The sequence below is a fragment of the Aphelocoma coerulescens genome, chromosome 2, assembly GCF_041296385.1.
Source record: "Aphelocoma coerulescens isolate FSJ_1873_10779 chromosome 2, UR_Acoe_1.0, whole genome shotgun sequence".
Lineage (NCBI taxonomy): Eukaryota > Metazoa > Chordata > Aves > Passeriformes > Corvidae > Aphelocoma > Aphelocoma coerulescens.
The window spans coordinates 147,958,048-147,973,030 of record NC_091015.1 but is presented as its reverse complement, the minus strand read 5'-3'; the positions used below and the strand labels follow the sequence as shown (position 1 = coordinate 147,973,030).

Genomic DNA, 14,983 nt, shown 5'->3' with positions numbered 1-14,983 from the left:
CAGGAACAGGATTAACGTACCAGAAGAGTCACAGAAGCACACTTGAAAACACACACACAAAGTGCCTCACTTGAGCCTCATGGAATACCTTTCTGTTCTTCCTATGCAAGGGGAGTTTAACCTGTTCTCTACTGCTTGGGATATTTTATTTAATAGCAAAGAAGAGGCATTTAGGAGATAATTTATTCCTTTCAATTTTCACTCTCTGTGACCAGGTCCTAAAATTTGATTGACATTCCAGCTTCCCTACTGGAGTGGGCAGGAGACTCCCAAGTGTTTCTCTGGAAAGGCTGAAGTACTGGAATATTATTACATCCTTGTGCTTGTTGGAATATCCATAAATAATTCTGAGTGTAAAACAAGACTTTGTGTTCCTTTCTGCTAGAGCCTGCATGAATGAAACTCAGTTGAAGCAAGACATTTCTCTCATTCTATCACTGTTTATCTATTCCCATATTAGCTTTTTCCAGTGTATTATCTGATTGCAATTAAAGTAATATAATGCATCATTGCCAATAGTTTAATCCTCTATTTTTAGTAACACTCCTTTACATTTTTTTTCAGCTGAAATAGCAAATTAAATGTATGAGAAATATACAATTATTTAAATTTTTAAAAAATAATTTTTTTAGCCATATAAATTTGCCTTTAACCAAATACTCCCCAATTTCTCAAGTTACAATTCTCTGAAAAACTAGCAATGTGATAAAATAGAAATTAGCTTAATAAGACTGCAGAGTAAGGAAAAGGTGGTTCTTTGGGTCAATCAGTTGGAAATTTAGGGGGGAAAGAGTCATTGAAAGGGGTAGAAAAGAGAAAGCTGCCATATGAAGTTTAGGGAAAGTACTGTGGGAATGTAGTTCCCTGTATGAAGTTCAGGGAATGAAGTAAAAAATTGTGCTTGGGATCAAACTGGCTGTGAGGTTGAGCACAGAATTGCTCAAGGGAAAAGGAGCCGGGAACCAGTAAAAGGATGTGGGTTCAGAGAAAAGGTGTGCTATACTTCCTATGAGCAGCTTACTCATTTCAACAATGGAAAGCAGCTACTACAGCTAGTTACTTTTTCCAGAGTCCAGTTATACCATTTTAAAAGATTATATTCTCATCTGAATAAACCAACAGTTAGTGCTCTCTGTGGTGGAATGTTTTCCATGCTGCTTCATAAACACCTGACATATCACACCAACAGACTATGTGAATAAAATGTGAAGTCAAGCTCTTAACTCTTAGAAAATGTCAAACGCCATTCAAGAATAAAGGGCTGGTTATGTAACTTCCCCTGCTACATTTCATAGAAAATAGTATAGTTAATAGTTTTATTTACTAGTCTGGATTTTTTAAAGAAAAAAACAGATTTTCTTTACTTATTAACAATAACAATTTTTTCACCACTAATGGTATGGATGGATTTTGTTACATCAATTCTATAGAAATTTCTTCTAATCTCCTGGGATAGATGAAATCCTGGAAATGTTCCAACTGATAGTAACTGACAATTTGAAGACTTTAATTGTGAAACAATAGCAATTATCAGCAGAGAATTTTTGAGCTGACACATATTCAATCAAGATGGCTTTCAATAAGAAAGCCAGTATCAAATTATCACAGTGTTCCCAATACTGCATTTTAAATCATTGCTCCAAAGGTGTAGCACTGAAGTCTTTTATCAAAACTCCATTATTTTTAACACAGGCTTTTTTTTTTTTTTTTTTTTTTTGTGCATTTTATTACAAGGAAAAGAGCTATGACTCTTGGGGGTGGGGGGGGGGGGGGTTTAAATTCGGCTCAAAGCTTCTTCTTTGCCACCTTCCTACTCCGACATCCCTGTTGGAGATAATCATCCTTCAGCAGACTCATGGAGGCACCAGGTGGGTGGTGCAGATAACTGTGCAATTAAACAGCGATTTGAAAGGAGAAAAAGAACTTAAAGAAACACTGCAATTATTAAGATTCAAACTGATGCAAACATTTTGTAACATAGCTATAAGCAAATTTTCAGCAATGCATTTCTTTTACTTTACTGGGTATCTTAAAAAGTAAAGAAGCAGTGACATTACATACCCCCATGTAGATACGTACCCACATGATACACACAACCGAAACTTGAAAAAATTATCCTAAAATTTCCAAATAAAGCATCAGGAACCCTTTATACTTTACAATACCTTTGTATTTTAATTTACATTGAAATGATTTTACAGCAAAATACTAACTAAATAATAAATAAATTACTACCTAATTACATATTATTCAGTTATGTATTTAATAAAGACTGTGAAAAAAAACCATCTGTTCTTTTCAGTGTTTTAATATGGCAAAATGCATAAAAAAAAATCTTTTCCTAGTTTGACTTAATCTGGCACGTACTTAATAACAGTATTGGATTAGGAGCCTGCTCCCCATGGATAAAGCAACTGCACAGTTTAAGTGACATTTAGAAATGTAGAATTTATGTTGCTCTTGCCCATGTTTAATTTGGTGTCAAATAAAAGAAGCAGGTATTTATACTGTGCTTTAGCTAACATGTAACAGACTCGTACTGAATTATTTTGGTCTTCACTGGTTTGATTATAGCGAATGGGATTTTTTGGCATGTATTTCAACATTTACTTTATGTTAAAAAAATCCAAACCACATTCTTTCAACAGCATGAAAAAAACGAAGTGTGTATTCAAATACACTAATGAAATCTCCTCAGTAACAGGGGTGTGATAGCCCTGCTAGTCCCATCACATCCAGATAACATCTTTGAAGTGATTTTAAAATAATGGAGAAGATTTCCCTAAATAACCATGCTTATAACTATTAGTTTAACAAAACAGATAACGGCGTTTTTTCTTTCAAGTGGAAAGTGTGCCATAGTTTTGATGAATGGATAGTGGATAACTTCCCTTTTCTCTTGCTTTCTTGTAAGTGCCTCTTAGGAAAACATTTATAATTTAGGAGCTTTCTCATACATTTCTCCTGCAAGACTATTTGAGTTACGCATTCTCAGAATGCTCTGGCTTAACATACCTATGCTAAATTCACCATTAGCAATGCTATGCCTCAGGGAGAACCCACCTAGTATATAGAATATAGTTAAATTAATAGTTGCTAAACAGTATCTAAATTCATTGAAGTTGTGGGCCTGAGTACAATTTTCTCACATTATCTTGGTGTTTTTTGTTGATATATCTTTCAGAAAGAAACACACAGGTATAGTTTGGTGGTTTTGTTGTTGTTCTTTGGTGGGTTTTTTAAAACTACACCACACTCACATTTTTCCTCTAATTCACCTAATTATATTGATTGTTTAAATATAAAACTCTAAGGTTAAATCCAGCTGTTTCCAAGATTTTCTCAATGGTTTCTGTAGTTTGATTAGTTTCAGTTTCTCAATGAGGTAAAATTCAGCCTTAGAAAATTTACTAAAACCTGTCAAACTGACATTTACAAGGTTATCCCATTACAGATAAACGCTCTTATGGAACTTGGGTCCATATTAGGTCATGAGCATTCACATTTCTTTACATTACAAATTTAGGTTATTTCATAAGAGTGTGAATACCCACAAAAAACCTCACATTTTGACAACAATTAACTAGTGGACCTGTATTAAATATACAGGTAAGAAATTAACAGGATTTCTCACTTTGAATTAGCAGTGTATACAGTAACATTTGACACTTTTGATAATACAGCAATAGATACAAATTTAAACCGTAAATTTACCCTTATATTATACAAAAATAAGTATATGATATAGCATATTTGACATATTTAAGGGTTTGGTGTTTGAAATTACAATTATTTCCAACTAAATTTTAAAAAAATGTGTCTTTCAGGGGGTTTATTAATTTTATTTCCTATTCTAACTATGCATTCAAGTTTGAAGGAATGTTTACATTGCCATTAGTCTTGAGGTCATTAGGCTTTTATTATGTGGCTTCAACTAACTCCTCAGTGCCATATACCTTAGAGAACTTAATGCTGAATTACCTAGAAAAGGAAGGAAAGAATTTTCTTACTCATATTCTCAGTAATACTTCAACTTAGCAACTGAGTATGTCTACAAGAGGGTACTGTTTCTAAATCCCCTTTCTGCAAGCAACTTCAAGGATAAATGGACCATGGAAACAAGAAACCATCAGAGCTGTGGGAAGGAAAAATGTGATTTGTTTTCAGAGCCAAGTGTGAGTAACGTAGAGAGATTACAAACCTATACAAAAATTCAGTTTTTCAACTTCTCCCAACTGCCTGCAGTTCCAGCAGTTTCCAGGAGCAATACCATTAAAGAGCTACTTTAGGGATACCGTTGGGTTTTTATTATATAGCAGAGACAGTATCATAAATACTCATTAAAAAAATTTGAAGTCTAATCATCTTTCCATTCATAAAATCACTGTCAAAATAACAATGAATATAAAACATGATAAATATTTGGGAATTGTCTTATCCTGTTCTCTCCAGTATTGCCTAAAAGAAATGTGTTTCAGAGATGTTGCAATAGAGGCATAACTAGTCAACAATTTGATTACATAGGCAACCACTCACCATGTGCGAAGAGGAGAATTTCTCTGTGTGTTTTGGAAAATACAGACAACACATAAAACTGTGTTCAGAGATTCAGAGCACACCTATCAAGCAAATACCTATCAATCTAGAACGGTCGTGAAAATTAAAATTAAATAATCTCATCACCAACAGCCTTTTGACACTGCTTTTCTGACATACTCTAAAAAACACAATTATTTTTCTCTAAATCAAGTCAGTCCAGCAGGGATTATTTGACTGAAATGATGGAAAAACATTGTGGTACAGTACTTCAAGCAACCTTTCACAGCTATGCATTTATCTGGGAGGCAACAAATTAACTTGCATAGGGAAAAAATGCAGCAGCATTCCATAAGGCATATACAGGCTCTAAGGGCAAGTTTAGGTCCTATTTCAAGGATGACTGGTCTAAAAATCAATATAACATTATGTCCCAAAAGCATTCTGTAATCTTCTTTTAAGGAAACAGCTCGGAATCTTCATGTTATTGCCTTCTTTATGAAAATCAGATATTCTAATGAACCAACTGAATAGCTTTTCCATAACTTAAACAGAAATATTAAATATTCTAATGCAAAAAAGAGGTTGACTTATGATCTACTGTACTTGTGATGAATACAGTTACTATTCTGGATGAGAAACACTTGACTGTTTTTTCACTAGCTTAATTTTTGCCCATTTGACTTTTTTATTCACCAAATTAAATTACAAGTCACTTTGAAGGGATTTGGGTTTTAATTCATTCTGATACTTTTTTTGTAACACGTCTCATTGAGAACATTTAAATTTTTTTTTCTGAAATTAAAACATTATAGTCTTCTGAAGAACATTGTCTTGCATTCCATACAATCATTGACCATCCCATTACGGGTCTCTAGAAATATTAATCTTTTCTGTTCAATATTGCTAACAAAAAGCCACTGATTTCTCAAATCCTTTGTTTTACAGTTAGAAACCCCAATGATGTGTTGTTGCTTGAGGAATAACCTGTAATGGATATCTGTAAAAGTATTAACTTCAAATGCTAGTCATATATCACTCAAGATAACAAAATATATTTGTATTACTCCTTGGTATATACAATTATAAAATGAGACAATATCTAGCAATCATGCCTATCATTATAAAGCGCAGGGATTTCAACTTGGTGCATAAGAAACTGCAAGATTTTAAAAATTAAAGGTAATAAATACTTTTTGTTTTGATTTTCTAACCTGAAGACAATGAGGTGGAAAAGACCAATAGTTTTTTTGATGTCACAAAGTCATTGCCACAATTAATTCAGAAAAATTAACTACATTGTTCAATTATTGCTGCAATTCTTTTTTACATCATTAAAATTCATAGAGGTTGCTAAAGCTCTGCTTACTGTTTGGGAAGTCCCATTAAGCAAAACATTAATCACAGTCAGATGTGCTGCTAAACACAGAGACTCCGATTTCATACATGCTGCCCTAACCATTTTTTTTCTTTTTTTACGAAGTGTCTCAGAAGGTTGAGCAAAGACAAACACAGGACACAGTACTGGAACACACTTTTGTTACATCTGTGGACTGCACTGTATCCGATGGGAGCATTATGTTAATACTGAGCTGAAATTCTCTGGGTTTATGCCTCTTTATTCAGCAGCAAAAACAACCAAGTCTACTGATAGATTTTTCCAAAGATATTTAGTACTTAAAGAATTCACTAATATAACACACAAAAATATTTTTATAAAAAAAGACAACTAAACTATCCAACATTTATATTATATATTTTTTCATAGATTTTTTCAGATTTCCTCCTGGCAAATACGTGTTCACTGAACAGTTTTTTCAGTCTTATATGCACTTATATTTTGTAATGTATGTCATGTAACCAGTGGATAAACGAGTAGAGAAATGCTAATCTCTGGGATTAGGTATGTAATTTACTTTAGCAAGCTACCATACTGAAGTTACTCACATTGATGCATGTAGGCTACAGCTGTTCTAATTCCAGCCAGATATTTACCTCTCTCTGTCTGGGGAGTAGTGGTCATCTATAACACGGTGTCTATCCATCCGGTTCAGGGTGTTGTAATGCGCAGGAGTAGATCGACTCCCTCGTGGTCCCTGATCCGCATTCCGACTAAGGACAAAAGATAGCAAGTTCTGAGTTTTGAGTGTGCCTGGATGACATCCTCTCACTGGTTTGTAAAGACAATTATTAGCAAACATGTTGGTAACAAGATCTGTTATATGACCAGACTCTTGTATACATTTAAAGTCAAATGATTTTAAATCTTAGAATAAAAAAAATTTCTCATTTAGAAAACAGTGCCAAGTCCATGATAGGGATGGAGTTCTCTTTTTTTGTTCCAATGTGTTTCTTCTGGAAATAAATTTTTTTTCCTTCATTAAAAATGTTAATCTTAGACAAAATTTCATTAGTTTTTCCAGACTTCAAGGAAAAATTCCTTTCTAACTGAAACATACACTCTAAACAATTTTTTATGAACTCTTTATTTTGGCTTTACTATAAAGACGTAAACTGTAGTAAGACACAATGGGGACTTGTGGCTGTTACTGCTGAAAACATTGGCATCTGAATTAAAAAATAGCTGCTTGTTTTGCCCTGGAAAACTCATTCTGTAATCTCACTAGAAAAAATCTGAAAAAACCCAGAACTGTTTAATTAGATGTAAGTGGTACCCATAGCGCAGGCTTGGTTAAAGAGCACCAATCACCTGTACTGTTTGAGACCAAAACTTCCCCTATCGATTGCTTTGCTCAGTTTATCTATCAATACCTGGCACACACTAACTTCACTTTTGCTGCTCTGTAAAACAAATCCACAAGAATAGGAAAATAAAAGGCAACAGTTAACTGTTAAAATTATTGGATAATTAAAACATAATTGTTTTGTATAGATTTGAAAATAACAAATTTCATGCTTCCCTCCATACAAGTTCAAGTTTTAGACCAATAAATTTTTCTGTCCCCTGTCCTTTACTGCAATCTGCAGTAGCATGAGCCTAAGTTTCCTTTTTTTTTTGGTTTTATACCACTCAGTTCCCCTTTCCTTTCTTGTCACTTTGTCCTTTTGGTACCTGTCATCCTTTATCATTCACCAACTTCTGATTAGTGTTAACTTGTATGTGTATCCTTCATTGCTGCTGCCATGCCATCATTTATTTCTGCATATAAGTGCTATAAAGATGTTGTGTTACACACAAACTTTTGCCTTCAGCTCCACCTCATTTGTTATAAAACATTTTCCACTCTGGCATTCGTGAAACCAAATACTGAGCTTACTCTGGCTAGTAAACTTTATATTTGCCATACTAAGAGCATAATTCTTCTGTCTTCTGCTCTACAACTCTTTCCTGTAACTTCTTTTCTGTATGTTTTTTAACTCCTCCTATTTATACTAGTTAGAAAATCCAGCATTATCTTTACCTGCCATTGAACACTGTCGTGTATTTGTACTTTAGAATGGACTTTAACAGGGTTCCTCTGCTGTTCTTTGTTAACCTTTTTTTTACTTTTCCCAACAACCAAATCTCAGTCCTCCTTACTAAGCTCTAGATTCTCTCTGACCCTTTTCCCAGTGTGTTTCTTTCATGTTTCAAAAAAAAAAATTTTTTTTACTTTACTTATCTCTTCCTTGACTTAAATACTTGAGTTTTCTCAAGCTATCATTTCTTTGAAAAATTTCCCAAAGATCTGGGCTATCTGCCCACATAATCAAAACTCCTACCTAAACTCTGATTTTAAGACTTAGTCTGTAAAACTCAGTACCATCCTGTCTAAATCACTTTCTATAAGATTATTTTATTGGTTTTTTGTTCTAAATAAATATTTATTTTCTTGAAATTTCTGCATTTTAACAGATTATGACCATGCTTTTAACATCCTACACAACTGTATTTCTCCTGCTTCAAAGTATTACTACTTTTTCAGTTCTGTTACGCTCTAGGGATACCTTTATTAGACAGATTTACTATTTAACAGAAAGGGATATACTTTCCCCGATGAACTTTGTTCTCTAAAAAAATTTTCTTTCACAACGTGTCTTCACTGCCTAGAAACTTTCTTGCAGTTGACAGAACATGGATGGAAGCAACTAGATAACAGGTAAGCAGGTGAAAATTTGTAATTTCAGGTGGTGATGGTAGAGAATAATGAGCATCCTACTGGATTTATCACACTATTTCAGCATAGTTACTTTCTATAGTCACCTCCATCTTGCTTTTTCAAGTGTATAGTCTTAGAAAAAGCTGAACCTGGTGTTATTTAGTGCCTGCCACATTCTAAACTCCATTCTGATCTACAGAGAAAATAACAGTACATTAAATATATTAGCTTAAAACACTACAAGAGCAGTAGCAATTTCTTGTCAGCTATGATGCAGTGGGCCTTTGGTGGAGTTTGTTAATAAACTTAAGTAGGACTGAGGACTGCAAAATGGTTTCTAAGATATAACCACAACTTCTATGGCCCAAAAACTCCTGCCTGCAGAGGTGTCAGTAATGGGAAATCTCGGGTGTGCAGCATGCTCACTGCAGTTAGGACATTGTACGGCAGCACATGCACAACAAACTCACTTGACAGCATGCAAATGTGATTGATAATTCTTACAGATTTCCTGAGTACACATTCATTTTCAGTAGAACTAAAAAACACATTCCTGTAGTACATAGATTATACTTCTTTTCTACAAATCCTCAAGCTCTCATAACCCAATTTTCTGAGCTCAACAAGTCCCCAGAGAAATGATTTGGTGTGTGGGCAGGGAAATATGACACAAATAATGCATTTGATTCTGGCATTGTAAGAAACAGCTGCAATAAATCCAAAACTATATTTTAAAACTTAGCTTTAGGAAAGTTAAAAAGCAAGATACATTTTGAACATGTAAAGAAATGCAAAACTACAAGAAAATGAAAAGTACATTTTTCAATTATGTTAAACAAGTGTTAATTACCAGCTTGGGTAAAAGTTCTGCCCAAAATGCACACAACGTGCATGCAGACAGAAAAACATAAAAACACAAGCATACACACACACAAAGAGATTTTGCTCACATTTGTGTCTATATCTCAGACAAATAAGCTCTGGAGATTGAGTATAGGCAATTACTTAGGCTGAAATCAGTATAGTAAAACTCAGAATAGGCCCCTTTGTGTCTACCATTTATGTCTCATTTCAAGTCAGGCTGTATGTTTTAGATGGGTTTAGATTTCAAGCAGAAACACACAGTTTCTGCCTCTCAGCTGTATGAGATGATGTGGGATAATTTGGGATCCTAGAACTTCACTAATGCCAAAGGATATCATATAGGCTACATCCATTAGAGGAAATAGCAAGTAAAAAAATAAGTAAGATATTATGAAGTCAAGAGAATTTTAACTTAACAAAAAGAACAAAGGTAAGAAAGGAAAGCAGAACACAGGAGAATCAGGATAGCTGCAAGAAAGGGAGAAGAACGTGTTCCTGCCAGGAAATATTGGATACCAAATCTTCAGTATTAAAGGGGAATTGTGGACATTATGGGCAAACGAAATAACTTGCACTTTTATTTCAACTTAGTTTCATCATCTGGAAATGTATCCATTCATAGCAAAAAAAGTGCTGGAAAACAGGTTTCATTCCCATTTACATGTGTCCTTCTGCTTCCTTTCTCTTAAGAAAGCTTATCCTTTCAATCAATTAGTAGGCATTACTCAAAAGGACTAGCTTTTGCAAGAAATTTCCTGGTCTTTTTTTTATCAAGATAAATAATTACCAGAGACCTTCCAAGATCAGGAGTTGATATCCTTCACTATAAAATTGTATGTCTGTCAGTTTATTCTTGATGATTCAGAAGTGTGAAAAAAAGAGTAGAAAGGAAGCTACTATGGGCAGCAAGTGAGGCTCCCCAGAACCTTAATTCTACAGAAACAAAAGGGTTGAAAACATCCACTGTCATATGAATGCTAACGAAATATCGAACTATCACATACTATAAAACATGGCACCTGTAAATTGCTCTAGAAAATGAAAATGTGGAGAAATATTTTTCTTTCCTTAGATTGGACTGCACTGAATTTTGATGAAAAACTAGATATAAATAGGCAGAAGTAAGACACAATTATGTAATCATATAATAAATAATATAGTAATAATAAACCATAAATAACATAGAATTGTATATAAATTAGGCACATCACTATAATGTAAGAAAAATCATTATTGGCTTTATATAATTTTGTAAGATCTAACCAATTCATTGCCATTTGGAAAGTCTGGAGATCATTTCCTGTATTGGTACAGGATGAATACCACTTCAATTTATATAACTGTATAGTTAAACAAGAGTTTACCTTTGTGGGGGAGGGACACTGGGAGACCACGATCTAGTCCGTCCTATACTATCTCCACGGTGAGGGGACCCTGATCGAGAACAATGATTAGATGACATTACTTGTTCTGGCACTGATAATGTTGAACTTTGAAGATCTCTGCCATTATGTCGATAATCTAAAAAGAAATGCAAATATTCAGTGAATCTGAAGTTGCACGTTTCAATTTCCTGCCATATCCGTAGTAGTGAGAAACTCAATGAAAGATGGAATTTGATCAACAGTGTTATCATGTGCTCTTGGTTTTTATAATGAAACATACATATGTAAAGTTGACTCCTGTTGTTGTGATTTATTTAAGCACAATTATGGTTCCTATAGTCACTAAAATTTAATACCATGCACCAAATTGGGGACTTACCATTTACGTTAATATGATGTATCAAAAATAAAACAAATTAAACTGATTGTTCCTTAGAATAACAAAGCTGATTATTGCATTTTTAATTAAAATTGTATTGCAACTGTTTTGTACAATGTATTTCAAATAGAAATGTCCATAATTAAAAATTAATCCAAAGTTTAGTTCAAATATTTGGGACAGGAAGCTACTATGTAGTTTAATAAAGAGACTGGGCTCAAGAAAGATTTGTATCTCAGAAACAATTAAAGTAACAGTGACTCAATGACAGCAGATTTCACTTACAATTCTGAATTAAAAAACATGATTCCTTCACAAATAGCAAGCATCCTGGCCTAATCTTGATAAACCTTAATAGAAGGCATAAATGGTCTAAGTAAAAGCCTCCAAGTTACAGTGGCCTAAAAGGCTAACACATGGATATTTTACACAGGCTTTTAATAAAAATCTTTTTTAAAAGCTGGATGTATTAAAAATGATTGTCTTCATCTAATCGAAAAACCTGAATTGACTGTCCCAGGGTGCAATACTCTCTGTGAAAAAAAGATGCCAGATATACAGCAATTTCAAATAAGTTTCCCCCAAATTTTGTGAGGATGAAATTAAAACATAATGATAAGAAATTGAAGATTTGCAATTGTTAACCTGATTATAGTGCTTAGCAGGAATAGGTCTTCAGAGAGTCCCTGGTGGCTGTGACAACTGATATAACTGATTTCTTTGTTTTGAAGACAGTAACCAAGTAAAGAATAGTTAGAGAGATCCACCTGGCACTGGAAAAATTCTTGCTCATGAAACCGTTAGGCTTTTCCCATGAGAATCTTCCAAGAGTATAATAATCTTCTGCTCATGATTTTTCTTATTTTTCTTCCTGGAAAACGTTCACTAAGGACCTAAACAAAACCTTATTAATTCATTCCACTTTATGGCTCCAAGTATGTTCAATACTTTCAACTGAGTATTCATATTTACTGTATGGCCTCACAACCAAAGATATATATAAACAATCCTAATTCATAAATAACTTCTTCCTCCTATGTTTAGGAATAAACTGCTTTGTGTGTATCTGGTATGCGTACATAAAGTGAAAAAAAAATCCACATCATCATTACATTACACTAATATAATGATGTTGAGGATCACATAGTCTCTCCTCACTACACAGCAGTCAAACCATGTTATGTGAATCTTCAGCTGAGAGTCAGTAATGAAACACAGACTTTTATCCTATATACAAAGTACATTTATTTGCATAAGCACTGACAAAACATGTAAGGGCCAGAGCAACATAATTCTGAAATCACCAAGGCGAGACAGGGGAAATTTCATCGGTGTTTGAAACAGGGTGTTACTCACTCACTAGTGAAGTGTAGGAGATAAATAAATAATTTTTTTCAAGTCAGTCTGGAAGTCATTATATTCTGTAATTCTGCCAATTCTTTAACCAGAGGTAAAAGAGCTAAAGTAACAGTAGTGGGGAGCCTACCCTGCAGCAGACTCCTGGCAGGACTTGTGGACCTGTGAAGAGAGAAGCCCACACACTGGAGCAGGTTTGCTGGCAGGGCTTGTGACCCACACTGGGGTGGTTTGTTCCTGAAGGACTGCACCCCATGGGAGGTGGAGCAGTTTGTGAAGAACCGAATGAACTGACATTGGAGAAGTTCAAGAAGGACTGTCTCCCATGAGAGAGACTTCACTCTGGAGAAGGGGAATAGAGTGAATGGTTCTCCCCCTGAGGAAGAAGGAGTGGCAGAGACAATGTGTGATGAACTGAGTGCAACCCTCATTCCCATCTCCCTGTGCAGCTGAGAGGGAGGAGGTAGAGAACCAGGAGTGGAGTTGAGATGAGACAAGGAAGGGGTGGGGGAGAAGTGTTTCAAAACTTGGGGGGGCAGGGGATATTTTCTCATTATCCTACTCTGATTTTATTGGTAATAAAATACTTTCTCTGAGTTGTCTGTTTTGCCTGTGACAGTAACTGTTGATTGATCTCTCCCTGTCCTTATCTCGACCCACAAGCCTTCAGTTATACTTCCTCTCCCGTGTCCAGCTCATGAGGGAAGCGATGGAGCAGCTTTGGCATCCACTTAGCATCTAGCCAGGGTCAATCCACCATACATAAATGAATAGAAAATTATTATAAATTTCTAGGTATTGAAATAAAAAACATGATTTACAGTACAAGAACACAGAGAGAAATATTTTCTTGTTATCCTAATAATGCATAAATATTGATAGAAAAAAGAGATGGTTCTTTGTATTTTGCATACACAGGGAGAATTTGTTGCATTTGGAGATGGAAAACAATAGAGGAGTAATATGAAGAAACAGGTAAATCCTTTTAAAAAATTCAGCAGTTTATATAATATTATGTATGTACAGTCATTGAAGTATGAGGAGAATGAGCAATACCATAAGGCACTCTAGGTGACTAAACATTCTGAAGGGCAAGGTAATCAATTAAGAAAACACAAACAAAAACCTTCTTTGTCTAAAAAATTCCTAGAAGTGAGAACAAGTAAATTAAAATTATTGAATTATTTAAATCTGCACATAGAAACAGATTAATTACTTTGGAACAAAAAGCCTCTTCCAGCTCTAATTTGTTATTTTAGTTGACGACTTGCACAGTACTGTTGCAATAAATCAAAATATATGATTATATAATTAATTGTCAAGTCTAATCCTGATCGAATAAGTGCTTTACATTAATTTGGAAGTAGACATGCAGTGCTTTCTGGTAACTAACACTGGTACTGCTTCCTTATGACAACAACAAAAGCAAAAAAAAAATCAGCATTCCTAGAAATTTTGCTACATTTTGCTACATTTTTGCTACATTATTTGAACAAAACTAGATGTGTTTAGCTGTGATCAAAGAAATAGACTAATATTGACTAATAATATTGTTGCCAGAAAATAAACTTTGACATTTATAAATAATTTACTTAAACCAAAAATTATTATATTTATAAACTCCTCTTTTGCCAACAGGTCACACATTGAAAAGCAGATGTTTCAGTAAGGCAACCCACTAACATGAGATGATTTCAAAACTGTCCTTCAGTTTAGTAGAGTTAATTTAGCTGTGATTTAACTGCCTGTACTGTAGGTATGATTTAACTTGCCATTTCAAAATATTGCATATCCAGGAGATAAGGTTAGAGGAAGTAAGTAAAAACATTCTCTTCTGAAAAGAAATTATAGACAGTAAAAACAGGTCATAAGCACAGCTTGACCAATGAGTTGCTATTGAGCAAAGCAGATAGTTATTTATAGCAGTAGTAAAAATAGGACAAACATTATCCTGCTTGCAGCTATAAATATTGTCATTACCATAGAATCAAAGGCTCTATAACTATGGCAAGCCTCTTAAATCAACATAGAGAGTACACAGAACCTGATAATCAGTGTAGAGATAATCAGTGATAAACAACTGTGAGCTGCAGATACCTAAAAGACAGACACATGACAAAGATAACTGCAATGCCACCACCTTCTTCTTTCATTGTAAGGTTTCATTAAAAACTGATACACATGAAAAGAGGGATTTTACAAGGCACACTAAATACAGCTTCTTCAGACCTTAAGTTTTAGTTTTATCTGATTTAAGAGAGACTATTAATATACTTGACTTAAAGTATTAATCCACACAGTATAACTGTACTGTGCTAATATTATGCTATTCAGGGTACACATTCAATAAATACTGATATTAA

At 34.2% G+C, this 14,983-nt stretch overlaps 1 protein-coding gene across 41 annotated transcripts in view; it reads right to left on the bottom strand.

Moving 5' to 3' along the window:
- RIMS2 (regulating synaptic membrane exocytosis 2) overlaps window positions 1–14,983 on the bottom strand; it is a 455,072-nt gene that overhangs the window by 153,938 nt on the left and 286,151 nt on the right. For all 41 annotated transcript variants that reach the window (XM_069005296.1, XM_069005307.1, XM_069005303.1 and 38 more), the window contains 2 exons: window positions 10,865–11,021; window positions 6,532–6,648 (listed from right to left, as the gene is read on the bottom strand). In XM_069005296.1, coding sequence (XP_068861397.1) covers window positions 6,532–6,648; window positions 10,865–11,021 — 274 coding nt within the window. The remainder of the gene's footprint in view (window positions 1–6,531; window positions 6,649–10,864; window positions 11,022–14,983) is intronic.